We start from the raw sequence: 20,243 nt of genomic DNA on the forward strand, positions 1-20,243 counted from the left end.
ATAATTCAAATATGCAACGTTACATTTAATTTATTATAATGTATTTTAAACAAAACAAAAAATACTTTCACAGCTTCCGCCAGTTGAAGAAAAACGAAGAGAAATCGACAGTAAATTGACGGTAGTGGACGTTAATGATACCACCGCTCATGTTAGCTGGAGACACTTTACGGAAGAGGAATTGCAATTTATAGATGGTATACAAGTCAGGTAAGAAATTATGTGTGTATTTCCTCTATGTTGACACAAATTAGATACACACTAGGTACGTTATCTCTTCAAACGGTCAAAGTTTATTTTAGTTTTAACTTGTGGGTATTAGGACTGGGTCTAGAAGTTCGTTAGTTTTGTGTTTCAGCCCTTAACAACTTTAACTTAATCAGCTGTGGAGCTTAGAACGTCCATAGTTGGATATAATCGCACTTTAATAACCCTTTGCGCACAAAATATAAGTCTTTGCGTAAGTGCACAATGTGTAACACAATATTATGGTGTTGGTTTTAGATTTTCATTAAAATGATTATTAATCGTAGTCATCAGGCGAATATTCTAATACTCATAAATGTTTTGACATTTTTATGAAGTTAAGGTAATCTGAAGGCATCATGTACTTCCAGCCGCACGTACTAATTTTTATTCTAAATTTTGGACAATGTCCTTTTCATATTACTCATAGTATTTAAATGTACATGATTATCCTTTCAGATATCGTCCAATGGGCACACCCATCTACAGCATGACGGAGCTGCTACACCACAGTCGTTCGACGGCTGAGCTTCAAGAACTCCGACCTGGAAGTCGGTATGAGGCGTCTCTTGTGCTGATTCCTCCCCCACGAGCTACCACCGAACTTCTTGATCCAGCTAGAATTGAGTTCACGACGTCACCATATATAGGTAAGACTAGTTGTAGGAAGATGATAATTCCATATTAGCATAAAACAGCTTATTTGTACCTTGCAGTATATTATGGGCATAATTTCTTTTAAATACCGGTAATGTTAAGTTCCGATGTTATCTGGTTTGGGGGAGAGACATCCAATGCGTAGCAGTGTACTTTTGGTACATTTCATTGATTCCAGTTACAGATATTGATTACAGATTTTTATGAGTTGCAGCGATTTATTAGGTGGACTCTATTACATTATGAAGTCGGTTAAAAAATAGACTGTATCAGTTTAGGTCATCGGATAAAATCTAAGAATTACGTCAAAAAATGGTATACTGGAAGCTTATAGAAGTGTTTGTATACTTCCGCCAGATATATTGCATTACAACCTCCAATCTTTAGTCTTTTGACTGACCTATGTTATGACTGCCAAAACTTACAATTACTTATCGTTCACGGTCAAATATGCTTCAAACTTAGTAAAGTTATTTATTTCGCGTTTTGAAATCTTTCGAATCAGCATGAACTCACGCGTGGCTTTTGGAGAGAAAACCAAGGTTTTCAATACCTTTAAGACTACAGGGATAAAGATCTTCAATACTTAATCATAAATCATAATATTTGCAGATCCATACAACTGGTCAGTGGTCCTCGAAGCGCGATCAGTGGGGTCCGAAGCAGCGGAGCTCACGTGGCGAGGAGTACCGTCACCAGCGGAGCGCTGGGTGCGCGTGTACCGCGCGGCGCACGCGTGTGGAGAGTCCCACCAGGAACACGACGCGTTCCGGCTGGCGGCTAGAGACTCCCCGCCCACGATCACGTTGACTGGACTCGAGGCGGATGCTAAGTGAGTATTGCCAGTAAATCTTCGTAGATATTTTTGTTTGCTGATTAGGTTAATATGTGTAGGAGGACATTTGAGAAAAAACATTTTTGTAGGATGAGATTTGAAAAATCACATTTTAATTGTTCTTTAACAATCTTGATGTATGATGATTTGTGATAACATAAAACCGTGACTTTTATTCATTTAAAAGTTTATATTGTAGCAATGGATGTATTATAACCGCAAAAGTAATATCTCAATATGTGTGTCTGCGCAGTCCCAGATTCGATTCCTGGCTAGGCTCAATTCTAGATATAAACATAGTAAATATTATTTTAAAAGTACATACTCCATTTATTGAAAAGTCGATGTTCTATTAAAGATGATTTTTTACTTTTTTCAGATGCCGCGTCTGGCTAGAGTTGTTCCTTACAAACGGTAAAATCAAAACGAGCAATGTTTTGGAGATTCACACCAAATCACAAGATTCTCCAGAACCTATTGACAGTAAGTATTCCTTTCTTTCTTTATTAGTATTCTATGGAGATAATTTGACCATCAGCCTTTCTAATTTCACGTTTTTTATACTACTTTTACATTGCTTAACATTTAGATCTGTTACAGTCTATATAAGTTCGGCTCTATTTCTCCTTATATTGCAAATTACAGGCAAGATACTTTTTGAATAGATGTCTTACCATACTCTTCGTACTCGATTCACCTTCCGGAAATAGAAAATATGTAAAATATAAAACAAAATCTATATCGTGATTTAGAATACTTGCAGCGCCATCTCTTGACGACTTGTTGAGAGTCGCCACAACCTCAGTTTAATTCCTATCGTGACGTATGTACGTTTTCCAGATGTGATAGAAGCGTCGTCGGTCGCGGGCAGCCGCGGCGCGCCGCGCGGGGACTACTACGGCGCGCTGGTGGTGGTGGGCGTGGTGGCGGCGCTGGCGGCGCTCAGCTCCGCGCTGCTGCTGCTGGTGGTGGTGCGCCGCCACCGCCCGCGCTCCGTGCCCATCACGCGTATGTATCTAGGCTTTATTAAAGTAACTGATAATGCTACAGGGTGAAGTACAGGAGCTGGTAAAGAGAACATTGGAAAGGAAAAATGTTGAGGCGGCTTAGAGAACGACGACTGATAAAATTAATACTTTATTACGACTTAGTCCATAAGCAATCAAGTTTTAAGAAGTTTTTGTATTGAATACTTATTAAAAGTGGCGAGAGTAAAAAAAAAAATGTTACAAAATAATTATTAACTTTGGGAATTAACTACATTAACGAAATAGTTAGGAATGTCGAAATCTGTGTATTGCTCATTTTTTTTACCAATACCCTTAAATGTTTCAGCTGTGCCATCCGCCCCTCGGGACTCATCACTGCCGCCCTACGACAATCCTGCGTACAAACTTGAATTACAACAGGAGACCATGGGTAAGTTAACCTTAATTATCAGTCATTATCGCACCTACTTACGTTCACTTTTGAAGTGGCAAACGACCTTGCAGTCAATCTGAAATGTTCAGTACTAACCATAGACACATTTTATCAACTCCAAATAGGATTGAGTTCCAGATCAGCCATAAATTCGTTGCTAAATAAGCCCTAAAAACTAAATAAACTCAAATGTATCTTTTGTCGAATCCATTAAACCAGAATACAGCAATTCTTAACATTTATACGTAATAAATAGGTGTCCCTGTGACAATCCTCAAACATTCGTAATTAAACGTTTAATAATTGTAAATAATAATTCTGACGTTTGACGAACTTATGTTTAATCTTTAATAATTCTTACATTACATAATAAATAATTATTACGTTCAATAATTCTTACGTTTCTTCACAGACCTCTGACAGTTAACCTCCCGTGAGCACAGGAATGGGCTTAACGGGATCTCCGAGCGGGGCGTCGACGTCCCCAACCAGAACGGGCGGACGTACAACGAAATGGGCGTCTAACGTGTTAGACGTTGTTGACTTTGATGTAAGACGTCACGTGACGGCCACGTGATAAGACTTGGACTGTGTGTGCTAACCAGTTACGGTTTTTCGCTAGTGTAAAATAGTTATTTATTTATACATGACATAATTATGTAATGAGATTTTTATGCAGGGGTTGATATTCCATTGATGTCTTGTGGTCATTGTTGTCTGTGGTCAATGGACATTTATCGAATGGATTTTTAATGGGTTTCTATAAATAATTATGCTGCTATGATACTCGAGGCGACATTACAGTTTTAATTCGGATGTAAAGTTTTTTTGTTTCTTTCTGAAGGTTTTGTTTTTTTATTTGTTTTTTTTTATTACTTACATTTGTCAGTAAAAATACTCGAACGTGTTAACTTACATGCTTTCCGCTAAATTTAATACAAACACAATAATATTAAAATAATCTGGAGGCAATAGAGAAAAAAGGCGTCTAACTTAAATCGACCATAAAAAGTTTATAGAACGTTATCAGGTTGTTTTATTTGTAGCAGTCTTTAATATTTTTATAAAGAAATTGATTATCCAGTACAGTATGAAAGCTGTCCTCGAAAGAGTCTATTCTGTCCTCGCCCGACGTACCTTCTGCGTGCCCTGAGTTTTACTTATAAACAGATTGTATAAAAATATCCTTACTATTGGAACAAGATTTGTATTCTTAAATCACTTTGTTTTACTGTATTGTAAATAATGTTAATAATTCGGTAATAAGTATCTTGTATATTATCTATTATTTAAGACTGTTTTGCCTGTCGTAATTTTTTCCGCATTTCGTAATAAATAATGTATTTCTAAGTTACCTCTATAGTTTCTGTAGTCTATGGTTAAAAGTATTTTACAATGAACTGCTAGATTGTTACATTGTAATGTAAAATAAAGTTTTTATTTAAAATTCATAGCGCATTTTTTCTTTAAATAAATTATTTTATATTTCTAGTATTATTTAACCTCATGAACAATTTGAATTACATCATTTTTAAGGGTAGTAATTTTGGAATTTAACGACCATAAAGTGTTATTATGAAGATTCCAGGTTCATTCCCAGAAAAGCAGATATAATGATTTATTTTTGTGACTCTGGGTATTTGTATAATTGCCTTAGTGTGTATCTGAATCTGGGTATTTGTATAATTGGGTATTTGTATAATAACACTAGCGTGTATTCACAGCTACGATACAAGGAATCGCAGAATTAAAATAAAAAATAAATCCTCGTTGTTGCCTGTTTGCTAATAAAATTACAATTAAAGTTTCAAAATTACTTGTAAAAGGGAAAGGATGCAAAATTACAAAAACGTCGTTTAATTCAAATACAACACCAAATCACATTATATTTTCTATAATAGTAATACATTTATAGAGTTCTCTTTAGGTATATGATTTTATGCTCTTAACAACTACGCTATTTTGTAAAGAACCTATGTTTTGACGTCCGAAGACTGCAAAGGTTCAGAAGCGATACAGTAAGGTCGGTTCAAATCAACGCGATATATGCGTGGAAGCGGGTTAATCAATCGTTGCCTTAAATAACTGTACATTTTACGTACATGAAATATTAGGTATTTAAGTACATGATATTAGGTATTACTTAATATCACAATATTAGGTATTAAGTATTAGGTACATCACATATTGGGTATTAGGTTCATTGGGTACACGATTAGGAGAAAATCTGATAGAGCGATTACCACCTGCTTACGCTATCCTTTCGCGTTTATTTAAACAAAGCTTATACTAAACGGATAAATAGAATTGAAAAACGCTTAAGATGGTATTATTTATGTATTTTATATTATTTTCTTTAAGAAAATATGTAGTTATAAAGAGCCTGTAAACCTTAGTACTGTCACTGGGCCCAAAAGTAAGTTCTTTATTTGCGTATTATGTAAACAATTTTATTATATCTTATTTTATTACGATATTTTTCTATATTCTTTGTATATTCTTTAATAAATTTTCAAGGTACATACAATTTTATATATGTACCGTGAAAATAAGATATCCAAATGAATTGTATTTAGCTGGGTTAAATACATTCATTTGAAAGAATAAACAAAATTATAAAACATCAAATAATTACATATTTTGTTCTAGCATTCACTATACGTAACATAAATAATTATATTTTCGAATAAATCAAAGTTTAAAATTTCGAATATAAATGTTACAAAAATGTTCTTTTATTATGTTGTTATTATTAATATTTATACGATTATTCATATTAAATCTTGCTCAACTTCGCATGTAGTAGTATAAAATATAGATATTCGTGAAGTACTTACTACCAAAGATTTAAATCGATGGATATGTCCCTGTTATATTGCGATAAAATTGCTGTTGTCAAAGTCAAGAAAAGATAACATTTTTTTTAATGCAGTAGCAAATAGTACATAGTCCACTGATGGTTAGTGACCTCTGTTGTACTATCGGCCACGGATGTGTGTCCTACCCCTGAGGACTAGATCGGAACTCCTGGTGTGTCTCTCCCTTACAACACGAGTGAAACGGCAAAAAGGGACAGGGCTTATTATATAACATCGCTTCGAAGACATATCTTAAGATTTAAATCTTTGCTTACTACATTCTGCATATGCCATATTGATATGTCCTCTGATAAAATCATATACGTATCTATTTGGTAATGAAGATGAACAAAATTTAATTTCTAATAAAATATGTCTTTCACCCTACGACGACTAGTAAAATAATCACTTTATTAAAATAATCAATATGTATACTAGTACTAAAATAAAGATCTAAGTCGCTTTAAATAGTATTTGGAAGCTTAGAGATTTGGTTAATTTATCATTTGTCATCGGCATATACCCGTATTATCATTGAAATAATTTCACACAAAATAATTTCATTAATATTAAATGAAAAAATAATTAAAGTTATTTTATTTGGTGTATATTGATATTATTTTAATAAAAAGCCGCGTTATTCAGAGACATTAATAAAACGCATTTTATAATAATGAAAAAAATATTAGATGCAATTAAAATAATAAGTGACTAATAAGCTTTGATACATTTTTTTATGAATAATGATATACAATCCATGAATAAAAAAATATAATTAATGATTGATAAGTTGTTTATAATAAAGCACAATTAAGTCATTTATAAATGTCTTCCAGTTATAATATGTTTTATCTCTTTCTGAGCTGGTATTTTAGAAAGAGATAAAACTATAGCAATTGCAACATAATGTGAAACGGTACATTAATTCAAAAATAAATGAGAATTTAAATTAGGTACTCAAAGTAAGCATTGATAATTAAAAATAATTTAATAAAAATATTTTTTTTTTATGAATAAAAGTAAAAATTTTTGATTGTCAATAAATTTATGCTATTAAATATCCAAGAAAAATATAGGTTAAATATAATAACATGGAATTTTTGCCGTTTCTGGATCTAGAAATGAGAGGGTAATTAAATACCTTAGGCGAAAAGTATACAATATAATATAAAAAGTAATACCTTAAACTCTATCCAAGCCCTCGTACCATCATGGTACTCTACACATGGTACTCAAAATATACAAAAATGTCAAAACTCTATTTTCCCTTAGCTCTTAGATTATTTCCTTCCATGTTACAGTTGAATCTCACTTTTTTGGAAATGACAGGACACAAGTGGCCTGAAAGCTCAGTGTAGGCAGTCTCACTTGTTAGATATATTTCCCATTATTGGTCTTTACTTTCGATGTAACTTATTGTTGTAACAACATGTTAAGTATAACATTTAAGGTTGTAGAGATATGTTAAAAATACCAATTGCCTCGAATAGGGGTTTTAGAAATAAACAAAATCAATTATAATAAGAAAATAAAAACAAAATCAATAAAAAAAGGGATAAAATATGGAAACAATATAAGTCAGTTTTTTCCTAAATTCGAAATGATGAACGTACCAGATGTGGCTTTTTTGTACTAACCCTTGCTATAAGCCACATTTTAAACGCCCTATATTTATGTAAGATACTTGAATACCTAAAAATAAGTGTCATATCGTCATATGTATGGTCATTCAATTCCTATGAATTTGATAACCTCGTTGTCTCACTATTAAGATCTATGGTGCAATCTGCTTTGCATTTCTGAATGCCTAGTACCCCATATAGTTTAACAACTCGAATCTGTTACGATATAATACTATATACGTCTGTAGCGATATAGATATCAATATCGTATCGTATAATAAATAGAATAGACATATTTGATAATATATAATGTCTAATATATCTTTTTTATTAGTAAATTTAATACAGAATATTCCCTATAATGCTTCTCCTATGGTTTAGTATGTAACTCTATAGATATACTAGCATACAGAGCGCGAGAATAGCGCAAATTAAAGGAGCAATTAAGGGTTTATGGGCAGCAGTGGACCTTAAAATACTGATAGATGGAAGCGTTAGATTCCTTACATACAGTCAAACAATTGCAATTGATTGCCGAGTTAAGACAACGGTTATCAAACTCTTGGTTAATTCTCCTCTCACTTCTAGATCCGTTTCATTGGTAATAGGGTCTATTTATTGAGGGCATTGTCTTCGTGGGCTTTCTTGACAACGGCGAGCTTGGAGTGCGGGTCCTGGGGCTGCAGCTGGGCGTAGGGCGGCGCGCGGGTGCCGTGGAGGACCAGGGACCAGCCCTTCAGCCAGCCTGACGCTGAACTCGGACCTGAACCGCCGTTAAAACGCGCCTGGGGAATATAAAAATAAAAAGTAAACTAGTAGAACTAGAAAATAAAGTAGTATTTCTACCAAATTAATGGAATACACCTCCTGTGCAGTCGAGCGTAAAATGCGTTTAAAACAGATATATTGTTGTTATGAAATACTCGTAGTTTTAATATGAAATGGGACTGATAAATGAGATTGCAGTACATATTAAATTAATAGTCACTTATTTACAGTTATTATGAGCAGTTTGTAAACGTTTTTTTTTGTATAATATAGGAGTAGCAGACGAGCATGCAGTCCACCTGATGGTAAGCGGCTACTGCCGCCCATGGACATCTGTAATCAACCCCAGACAGGATTAGATATTCCTAACTGAGGTCGGCCACAGATGCGCCGCTACCCCTGAGGACTAAGCTGGAACGCTTTGGAAAAGTCTGTCTTCCGTACCACACCCTTCAAACCGGAATACAGGAGCGCCTAACACTGCTGTTATTAGGTAGAAATAGGTGTGGCGCTGGTACCGCCGGAATCGATCCACAAAGAGTTCTACCACCTTCAGAAAGAAGACGTCTACCACCAGGAGGGTACTACCACCTTCAGAAGGAAGACGTCTGTAACCATTTAAAAAAAACATGATGTCATCTCTGTTCAGTCGTCATTAAACATCGAAACGTACATTACTACCGAAGTAGAAGAGAACCGACCCTTTAAAATAATCTAAGACTTTTCCTTCAATATTTGTAAGAGTATTAAAATTATATTTACCTCTAAAGTCCAAGTTCCCTGCGGATACTCGCCCCAAGTGTGCGTGGTCATGAACGGCCATTTTGTGAAACCATCCCGGCTGTCATCGTCGTTAGCCCGTCTGCTCAAAATCATTGATCTGAAATTCGTGTAAACACCTCATATGACAATCATATTGAAAATAAAGAATTTATTTAAAAAAATACAGGAATTATTAAAAAATGTTTTTTTTTATACTTCCTAATAATACAGGAATTATTAAAAAAATAGTTTTTTTTTTATAATTCCTGTTCAACTAAACGAGGTAAGCCTGTGGATTAAATAAAAAGGTATTGTCCTGATCATTATTGTGCTTCAGAAACCTATGGTATGATATTTTAGAATAAGTGGAGTCTAACGACAGATATGGTTCTTAAAATAGTAGTGTATGTATTCGTATATGACTCATGCATATATGTTTGTGTGTGCGAGTGCGAGTTTGTGTGTGTGTATCTGTTTCTTTGTTTTTTGATTCAGGTGATAAATCCTTGGAAGTACGAGTATGTTATAGGAATGTGGGAGATTAAAAAACAACAAGATATGCTAATAAATAAGGAATAACAGATCACATTTTCCACATACCTGGTACCCATCGGACTTGTGAGGAACAGCTCCACATCTCCCCTCCGCGTGGAGTTCGCGCTGACCACCGCCTGCACGTGCTCCAAGTAGCGCACCTCGCTCGGAGAGCCAGAACACGCCGTGGTCTCGATTCGTAGTGTTATGCTGCCATCTGACGGGATCTCACTGAAACGTGGCCATAATAAAAGATTTGTGAGAACAGAATTTAAGTTTAAAATTATAAAATTTTATTTAAGTTTAAAATTATAAAATTAAGTTACACTTGAATGAAAATAATATAAATCACTGTTAAAATTTCAAGTGATCCTTCAGGACGATATGCGCTTAGTTTGCTTGAATGTCTAGCCAACTTATGTATAAGCTCCAATTAAAAAAAAAGGGCCCATGGCACAGATTTTGTAGCACACAATGCACTCGTGTGAGTGATTTTGCTTTTAATTTTGAGTCGTGGTGAATTTCGTAAATATTTTAATATGTTTTTGTAATAGTATTTTACCACATAATGTCACCTGTTTTTTTAACATCGAATAATGTTAAATAAGGTGACGACTCATGGATAGATAATTTGCGTAGTTACCTATACTATGAAAATTGGCCGAGGTACCCCAAGTTCGATACGCTAAAGCCACCTACTAAGTTCCGAGTATGTGCCAACAAAAATCAATTATCCTTACGTATGAGTGTTAACAGAGCCAGCTTCGCAGTGATATCGTGGTGGCACGGACCGCCAGCTCGCAGCGAGCGCCGTCATAGCACCTGCATCCAGAACACCGAAGCCAAACAAGTGGTTGAACTCCAGACCCACGCCGTTCATCGTCCAGTGAAAACGACCCTGAAAAAAAAAATCAAAAGTACTAAAGACACAGATGTTTATATAGAAATAAACCTGAATATGGAATATATTAAAAGTAGTAAAGACACAGATGTTTATATAGAAATGTACCTGGATATCCTAATCTTTTTTTTTATAATATATGAGTAGCATACGAGCATGTAGTCTACCTGATGGTAAGTGGCTACTGCCGCTAATGGACATCTTTAATCAACCCCAGATACTATTAGATATTCCTATCTGAGGTTGGCCACAGATGCGCCGCTACCCCTGAGGACTAAGTTGGAACTCCTTGGACATGTATGTCTCCCTTACCACACCCTTCAAACCAGAACACAGCAGCGCTTAACACTGCTGTTATAAGGCAGAAATAGGTGCGGCGGTGGTGCCGCCGGAGTCGAACCACAAAGGGTTCTACCACCACCTTCACAAATCCTAACTACTGTTATAAATGCGAAAGTGAGATTGTTTGCAACACGTTCACGCCTAACTATATAATCGATTGTCATAAAATTTTGTACACATGATGACAGGGGGTCAGAAAAGGGGTTCAGAGATAAATAAAAACCTCTGACTGCATGCGAAGGCGTAGGTAAAAGTTAGTACTTATTTGATTTTTTTTTGTAAGGAATGATAGTACATTTTTAGTGTTATTAAAGTATATTTTGAATTATATTATTCTATCTCACATATAATCAGGTATTACTAAAAATCGCCAGTCTTTGACAGTTGAAAACATAAAGGTCTTTTAACGCGAGGCTCAGACATCTACAAAAATATTTATAGAACGCCTCAATCCGTTCGAAGGCTACTCTAAAAGCATCCATTATAGTATATAATCCACAGGTTCTAGTTTAAAATAAACGCTGCACTGTACTCTTAGTATGAGTTATTATGTTTTTACAAAAATGACTGATTTGCTATTTGTTTACGTATTTGCCGACACATTTCCAATCAGCGCCCTTAGCGAATTGCATCTGAACTGATTAGAAAAAAATATGGGAAATACGTTAATAAAAACAAAAACAAAAACAGTAATTTTTGTCAAAACGTAACGTAAATTCATACTACGGGAACAGTTATTTTAACACGAGATCAGACATCAACAAACATATTTATAGAGCGCCTCAATCCGAACGAAGGCTACTGAAAGCCTCCATAATAGTCTATAATCCACACGTTCTATTTTAAAATGAACGTTGCACAGACATAAATCACAACACTGACCTAAGAGTTATCATTAGTGTCATGTGTAACAAACGACATCATTATAACGTAACAACCTTGCGTCCACAAAGTTCCTTTATGGCAATTTTCTTTTGTAATATGTATTTTTATAAAACCGTGAGTAATAGACAGAATAGACTTCACACTTATACCAATTCTCCAGCTCCAGGTACAACAGATACAGGTAGAAGGTAATGTGTTTCGACTCTAGAGGCACCAGTGTCACACTCTTTTCTGCCTAATAACGACAATGTTAAGTGCTGCTATGCTCCACTTTAAAGTGTGTGACAAGGGAAAAATAGTCATCCGAGGTGTTGGAACTTAGTCTTCAATACATTTCTGGTCGAACTCAGGTAGGATAGTAATCATATCTAGGTTGATTAGGTGCAGATGTCCATGGGCAGAACTTGCCATCAAGCGAATTGCATTATCGTTCGCTACCTCATATTGTAAGTTCATTACCTCTATATTGTAAACTAGCTGACCCGGCAAACTTTGTACCGCCTCAAAATCTATTTATCAAAAATATTTCATATAAAATATAGCCTGTTACTTGTGGATAATGTAGCTTTCGAATGGTGAAAGAATTTTTAAAATCGGTCCAGTAGTTTTTGAGCCTATTCATTACCATCAAACAAACAAACAAAGTTTTCCTCTTTATAATATTAGTATAGATTATATGTGTATTTTCCCACACGCTTCAAAGTAACCGAGTACTGACACGCCACTCTTAGCAAATACTATTTTCCGTTTTATCTAGACTATCATTCATTACGTTCTATGAATATACTAAAATAAAATTAAAGGTTTCTTACCTTTGCATCGTACAGCGAGTTCCTTTTAGAAGTAAGAACCGTCAGGTGCTGAATATCCCGCCAAGTTAAACTAGGGCTGAAACAAGTTGTAAAATCAATATTATTGTATTATCAGTGGTTTCAATATAAGTTTTATGTTTCTTGTTTAATAATTGGAAATTGTTATTTATGCGTAATCGTCAACCCATTTCCGTCTCACTATTATACACGGCATCTCCTCTCAGGGTAAAAAGGTATTTAAGACATAGTAGTAATTGTCGAATCTGAATATACGAGTACCTATACATATAATTGTAAAAAATAGAATTGCAGTGCTACCTTCAATCCGTCACAGTCTTGCTACCCTTAACGACTAATTTGTTTTTTTTTTTTATAATATAGGAGTAGCAGACGAGCATGCAGTTCACCTGATGGTAAGTGGCTACCGCCGCCCATGGACATTTGTAATCAACCCCAGATAAGATTAGATATTCCTACCTGAGATCGGCCACAGATGCGCCGCTACCCCTGAGGACTAAGCTGGAATGCCTCAGAAAAGTCTGTCTCCCTTACCACACCCTTCAAACCGGAACACAGCAGCGCCTAACACTGCTGTTATTAAGTAGAAATAGGTGTGGCGGTGGTGCCGTCGGAGTCGAACCACAAAGGGTTCTACCACCTTTAAAATTTGTACTTTAACTGTATTAAGACGCCACGTAAAGTGTGTCTTTACCACACCCTCAACATCACTCACATCAAATCAGTAGATAGCGCCACTTAACACTGATTTTATTCAATAATCAAATCATACGGACTTTAAAAAATAAAGATCTAAAGTAAAAATCCAACTGCTTTAAATATAGCCGATGTTACTCCGATAATTTTGACGAACCAAATTACACCTTATATTTTAAAATACGTCAAGCAGTTTGGGCTGAAGAGCGTAATAAAAAGAGACCAATAAATAAGATATACCTACAAACATAAGCTAGAAAACATTACCCTCCATAGTCGAGTAAAAAATAAACAAATAAATGCTAAAACACAATCTCGAAAGCTCATCGATATTCCTAAACAATCCTTATCATTGTGTTACCCACAATATATTCGTTCTATTGATCGTATTCGAATAATTGACCTGTGGCCGTATACATACTAATGTTAATATTGCTAAAAATAGAGACAAAGAACCCCTTTTTATTTCAAACTATTTTATATGGTACCCAACGTCGAATTCGTACAAGGGTCCAAATATTTTCGAACAAGTTGTACTAAGAAGAAAATGTAGACATATTTTACTGTATGTTATTTCATTCGGTATGCTATTTTTAGGAAGTTTTCTGTTTCTTTTATTTGACAAGTCATCAGATATCTGTAAAATTTTGGCTTGAAACATTATAAGCTTAAAATATTATCGTCAAAACTCGCGAGTTTCTTGCAAGTAGTAATAATTTAAAAGTGATGTATATAAATTATAAAGTAATATAAAAATTATATTAATAATATAAATTTAACTGACAAAGTGTATACAAACAAAATACATTTCATTTTATAACGTCTACCTACAATGTAGTTAATTTTATAACCTTTTGTTCACGAGGTAGAGTGCTAAGTAATGCTAGGGCGATAAAATAAAGTGCACTTAACATGCACTTGACTTTGAAAGCTCTAAACCAAAACGGACTTTTATGTACTTTAAATATTTTATTAAGAAGTATTTTTGCTCGTGGAAGTAAATTGTTCTTTCTTAAACAAAGTTCGCCCAGGCACGATATTTGATAAGTTAATATTTACATTTATTAGCCCGGTCAATTTAGACGTAAAAATAGTGGTCAAATAGGAAAAATTCCGGGAAAGCTAAATTCCGTGGAGACCTTGGGTTTACCATTACAAGTAAAGTGTCAAAAGTCCCCATCGATTCGATGTGTGCGTCGGCACTTATTCGGGGTCAAGCGTCAAAATTTTAGGTTTTTGGATTTTACTCTAAAACGGTAAGTTTTATCGAAAACTACCTCAGGCCAAAGTTGTAGCTCTTTAACTTTGGCAGGCAAAAATGCTTATGACTGATTACTATTGCCTTACGGGAGTTATACAGGAATATTGTTCTTAAATATGGCTTAAAGTAAATTTATTTATTGTTTTACCTCTAATAGAAAGTTTTTTCTGAGAAAATAGCAGATATACAAATTTACATACATACTAGGTATGTACATTGTACATGCATAGCGATCGAATACAGAACCTCTTCATTTTGAAGTCGGTTAAAAAGAGAAAATTAACTTTTCCCTTTTTAAACGACTTTCCATGCCTAATGGCATTCTCTATCAGTCAACCCCGAGGTACATGTAAAATTGGCAGCAGGTATTAAAGAACGCACATAATAAAATAGATTGTGAAGTAAAATATTATTAATATTAGTATTTATATTTACTTGGCATGAAGAGCAAGCGCGAAGACTCCAGCAGCCTCGGGTGCTGCGGCCGAAGTCCCCGAGTGCGTAGCCGTGCACTTCCCGTACAGATCCGTGGTGGCCACTCCGGTGCTCGGGTCCCTCGCGCCGTTACTGAAGGTGCTGGCCAGGGTGGAGGAGCAGGACTCGTCGTAGTGGGCGTTCTGGCCGTCATTGATCGCGCTGCAATTAAATGTTCGTTTAGGTTTTGAACTATTATGTTTGTGAGAAAGTTATGAATTTCGCTCTAAGACTGAGTATGAAATAAGAGATTCAAACTCATTAGTCTCTCGTGCAATAAAATCATTTTTCAATAAATTGTATCTCTAGCTCGATGGGAATATACCTACAGCAATGAATGTTTCAAATAGGCGTTCTGGACCAAATACGGAATTATAAGGATTAGCGAAAAATGCTGAAAGGAGTTATGAGGCCAAATTTAATAATCCGTTTCCCTAGCCGGGAATAAATTCTGGGAAGTAATTATAAATAACAAACTAAAGAAAGAGCTAGTTAAGAAAATACATAGTTTTTTATATCATGCTGGCTATTTAATTAATAATAATGGACAAATTATACAATTGTACAAGATTACATGAATATTTAACTAACTACGAACTACTAACTATCTAGACAAAAGCCATCGATGCAACTTTGCCGTACAATAGTTCAGTTTCGAGTTCAGCTAATAGTTACATTAGCTGAACTCGAAACTGAACACGTTCTAGACTTAAGCGCCCTTGTTAGCGGTCGGTGGCAACGGATTAATTAAATAGAGATTTATTGACTTATGTGGTACGTGATACATTTCTATTTCGCTACGAGATCTATTCAATTTGTTGTTCGTAGTTGTTAGTGTGTTGTAGTTAGTTATTGCACTTGTAGTGTTGTGAAGGCAATGACACGATATCTTTTAGGAGTTATTGTGAGTTATTCATGTATTTAGGGGTTGTGTCTATTGATTACCCTTATTAAACTGTAAACTAGCTCCAAACGCAGTGATTTTATAAGCGTTTCTCATATTATGTCAATAAGTAGACTAAGAAAGGATTTTTGATAATACGAGATTAACTTAAATCTTCTAATATAAGATTACAGCGTGTATCAAAGTAACAAACTAATATAAAACATCTCATTGTTAATAATCATGTACAAATGAATCAAAATTGTACGAAATTACATGAATATGTAACTAGTCAAGAACCACTAACTATCTAGACAAAATCCATCAATGCAACTTTGCCGTACAACTTGTAACTATTAGCTGAACTAGAAACTGAACACGTTCTAGACTTAAGCACCCTTGTTGGCGGTCGGTGGCAACGGATTAATTAAATAGAGATTTATTGACTTATGTACTACGTGCTACATTTCTGTTTCACTACGAGATCTATTCAATTTGTTGTTTGTAGTTGTTAGTGTGTTGTAATTAGTTATTGCACTTGTAGTGTTGTGAAGGCAATAACATGACAACTTTTAGGAGTTATTGAAAGTTATTCACGTATTTAGGGGCTGTGACTATTTAATGTAATTAACAAAGTCTACACTTAATATTTTTACCGAATGCCAGATAATACTCCGCTTAAGCCTATAGACGCAAACATATGAATTTTAATACGATTTTTTTTTGATAATAGGAAATTGACAAACAAATTTTATTCATATTTTTGACGGTGTAACTATTTGTGTGATGTAATTTAAAAGAACTAGCATCCGGGCATGTGATCCACTTTAATTTACTGGTCACTGCCGGCTTAAGTGTAAATCGAAAGTTGTATCTATAAATTATTTAGATCTGGGATACAAAGCTGGCCCTGAGGAGTTAACACGTGATAAAGTACCCTTGACCCTTGTCATCAACTTCAAATAGATCGGAAGCCATACAGCTGCTACCCTAGATGACGTAAGTTACAATGTATTATGTATCCACACCAGTGATTCTCAAAGTTGACGCTAACGCCTATTGGAGCACTTGACTCCTGAGACCTAGTTTTAGTGTAGTGAAGAACACTGCAAAGCTTTTAAACGCTTTAAACGCTTTCTACACTCACAGCCCCACACTAGGATTCCCTGTATCGTGGATGCTATGGACACACACAGAGACAAATACACAAACACCCACACATCATTTAGAAATCTGTCTGGCCGGGGATCGAACCCGGGACCCTCTGCGCGTCAGACCGGCATGGTGACCGCTCCGCCACGCGGATCGTCGCTAATGTATTTCAGTGTAAGCTTATTTTTAAAGGAAAATCTTATGGTTCTTTTCATCAAACTTTTTCCAAATGTAAGTTGAAAATTTAGTGTCGTCAAGACCTACCTTCGCTATTGCCGTCAAAGCAATTTATAGGGCGCTAGAAAATAATTGTTTCTAATTCTTGTGAACCAACGCCTACACAATATAAGTTATAGAACCTCTGGTCTACACAGAGGCGTTTAACTAAAATTAAGCTGAAAAATCTGACAGTGCCTTAAAGTTATTTCTCACCTGTTAATGGACACCGTCCACATGGAGGCGGCGTAGCCATCGCAGTTGCAGTCATCATCTTCTCCACCGTCACCACTGGCCCACACGTAGATGTTGCCCAGGCCGTTTCGTCCCTGTTTAGGCAAAAAACATAATGTATTCAGGAGTTCGTATGAAATAAAATCGTCAATCAGTACCCTTAGTATGAGTTAGTACGTTTGCTCGAAAACGTTGTACGTTTACGACTTCGTTAATTCAGCGCCCCCTTGGACCGTAAATTATTTATACTAGCTGACCCGGCAAACGTTGTGTTGCCATATAAATAAAAAGATGTTAAGTGTGAACAACCTTTATCACTTAGGGTTATGAAAATTGTAGCCGATTCTCAGACCTACTGTATATGCATACAAAATTTGGTGAAAATCGGTAAAGCCGTTTCGGAGGAGTACGGTAACTAACATTGTGACACGAGAATTTTATATTTAAGAAAATTAAATGTCGTTAAAATTGACTATTCAATTTATTAAAACTCATAATGCGAAATTTTTGTTCCGATAAGGTCTAAGGGGGCGCTATGTGAGCGAATTCGTAATCGTTGAACGTTTTCGAGCAAACGTAAAAACTCATACTAAGGGTACAGAGAGCAGAGGCGTTGTGTGCCGACGGTAAATCTTAAGGGGCGGCAAAATCAACATTTTCCTGTAATATTACGTGTATTTATAGCTTTGGCGATTTTTATTTTGTTTTGATAATCTGTTGTTTTTCTGTGAGTTGTTATTATTGGAGACGGCTAATTCAACTTACGCCCCTGGCCGTGTTTGTGCGATACGCTTGTCAGAAAGTCCGGATATAATCAATAATCAATATTATATAATACTAGCGGTGCCCGCGGCTTCGCCCGTATTTTAAATAAATAATATGACATACATAAAACGGAAAATTTGTACCTGCATTGGAATGACAGTGGTGCCATCTGTCGAAAATTGGTCTTACCAACTCCCAAAAACTCGTGGGATCTTGGACAACAACTTTGCTAAAGATCATCACTTGATCAAATGCATAGTTTCCGATTCTATAACTACTTACGAATTAAAAATTGATGAAAAAACTTTTTCCCACGGACTAAATTGTGAATACACACAACAAATTTCATCAAAATCAATCCAGTCGTTTAGGAGGAGTTCAGTGACATACACACGCACATAAGAAATATATATATAAAGATAAAAAGAAAGCCGCACTTTACAATTATAACTCAATACTACCCATACGATATTACTACACATTGTTTACTAAACTGTAACAGTCTTTCTTAGTACAGAGAGACATGGGAGGATATACAATCCCCCGAGGAAAGCTCAATACATCAGATAATAACAACTTCTGAATAATCGTTTTATGTTTACAATTACGACACCAATTTCTGCCTAAAAACAGCAGTGTTAAACGTTGCTGTATTCTGGTTTAAAAAGGTAGTCATACTTACTTATTAGAGGTGTTCCAACTCAATCTTCAGAAGTAGCAACACATCTGTGGTCGACTTTAGGTACGACTCTAATCTTTTCTGGGGTTGTTTAAAGTTGTCCATGGCAGTAGCCACTTAACATCAGGTCAACTGCAGTTCCTAACGATATACAGATGTGAATATTTAGCCAACCCGGGGAAATTTAAATACACACAAAGATTTACATTATACTTAAAAACAACTTCCATAATAAACTTGATGCAGTTTTAAGCCGTGTCTTAAAAACATGTACTACCTAATTTTTTTGATGTGAAACATCTATAGCCGCACGTAAAAAAGATTTCTGGCGTGGCGACGATTACCTTTAACTACATAGACAAATGTTCTATAAGGGACAGAGCTATTAGAACAATGTGATAAAAAAAGACAACTAGTGTTTGACCTTGCGTTTCAAGTGTACGCAAACGTAAATATTGACAATGGAATATAGTGACCAATGATTACTTCAGTCAAAACGGGACATCGAATTTTTTATGTCAAATACTTTTTACTTGAAAAAATATAGTTAAAAATAATAAAAAACACGATTTTATGATAAAATTAACTAAAAAGTAGAAAATAATTTTCAATCTAGGAATCATTTAAGGAAAAGTAAATAGTATAATTGTGCAAAAAATGTGGGGCGCTTTATGAAAACTGATAAATGGAGCACCCCATGTTTTTTTCATAATTATAATATTTACTGTTACTTAATTGACAATGGCAACGGTTCATTTCGGAGACAACGGCACGAAGCATCGAAAAAAGGGACTGTCCCGTTAAAAACGGGACGTATGGACGTATATTTCTCATTGATACTCATGCTTGTCAAAGACAATGAAATAATGGAACAGAAGGTAAAAAATGTCCAGAACTGTCGATAATAGTTTTAGTACATCGTTTACGTAGAAATGTTATAGTACAGTTTAACTAAATAAATTATTATTATATAAATATATAATTTGATGAAAGAATGTATCTATACAGATGTATCGACTGGTTTAAAATATACTATTTAAAAATTGTTTATATTTATTATCGTATATTAGTAAAGATTACTCACTCCTAACAAGAAAATGTACCCAGTTTTGAGAATTGAAATAGTTGCGTAAAAAAGTTTTGCCACGTCTCCGTGCTAAAATGTCCCTAAAATATTTGAAATAATTATTTATCTATTATGTAAATTACGCAGTATTACTT

General features: G+C 35.0%; 2 protein-coding genes across 5 annotated transcripts in view; one reads left to right on the forward strand and one right to left on the reverse strand.

Annotated features, from left to right (window-relative positions):
- sas (stranded at second) overlaps positions 1 to 4,611 on the forward strand; it is a 53,516-nt gene extending 48,905 nt beyond the window's left edge. For 2 of the 4 annotated variants that reach the window (XM_073073997.1, XM_073073999.1), the window contains 7 exons: positions 71 to 210; positions 706 to 896; positions 1,516 to 1,735; positions 2,118 to 2,221; positions 2,579 to 2,746; positions 3,074 to 3,157; positions 3,573 to 4,611. In XM_073073997.1, coding sequence (XP_072930098.1) covers positions 71 to 210; positions 706 to 896; positions 1,516 to 1,735; positions 2,118 to 2,221; positions 2,579 to 2,746; positions 3,074 to 3,157; positions 3,573 to 3,580 — 915 coding nt within the window. In that variant the 3' untranslated portion in view covers positions 3,581 to 4,611. The remainder of the gene's footprint in view (positions 1 to 70; positions 211 to 705; positions 897 to 1,515; positions 1,736 to 2,117; positions 2,222 to 2,578; positions 2,747 to 3,073; positions 3,158 to 3,572) is intronic. The other 2 variants (XM_073073998.1, XM_073074000.1) reach the window with 1 other exon arrangement.
- Positions 4,612 to 7,252: 2,641 nt separating this feature from the next.
- amon (prohormone processing protease amontillado) overlaps positions 7,253 to 20,243 on the reverse strand; it is a 110,000-nt gene continuing 97,009 nt past the window's right edge. Inside the window, exons 8-14 of the mRNA XM_073074001.1 lie at positions 17,561 to 17,673; positions 15,055 to 15,255; positions 12,645 to 12,720; positions 10,445 to 10,602; positions 9,771 to 9,935; positions 9,171 to 9,288; positions 7,253 to 8,425 (exon numbers count right to left, since the gene is read on the reverse strand). Coding sequence (XP_072930102.1) covers positions 8,252 to 8,425; positions 9,171 to 9,288; positions 9,771 to 9,935; positions 10,445 to 10,602; positions 12,645 to 12,720; positions 15,055 to 15,255; positions 17,561 to 17,673 — 1,005 coding nt within the window. The 3' untranslated portion in view covers positions 7,253 to 8,251. The remainder of the gene's footprint in view (positions 8,426 to 9,170; positions 9,289 to 9,770; positions 9,936 to 10,444; positions 10,603 to 12,644; positions 12,721 to 15,054; positions 15,256 to 17,560; positions 17,674 to 20,243) is intronic.

Source organism: Epargyreus clarus, unplaced genomic scaffold, assembly GCF_041222505.1.
Source record: "Epargyreus clarus isolate Ecla_fem2 unplaced genomic scaffold, WU_Ecla_fem_2.2 ptg000006l, whole genome shotgun sequence".
NCBI lineage: Eukaryota > Metazoa > Arthropoda > Insecta > Lepidoptera > Hesperiidae > Epargyreus > Epargyreus clarus.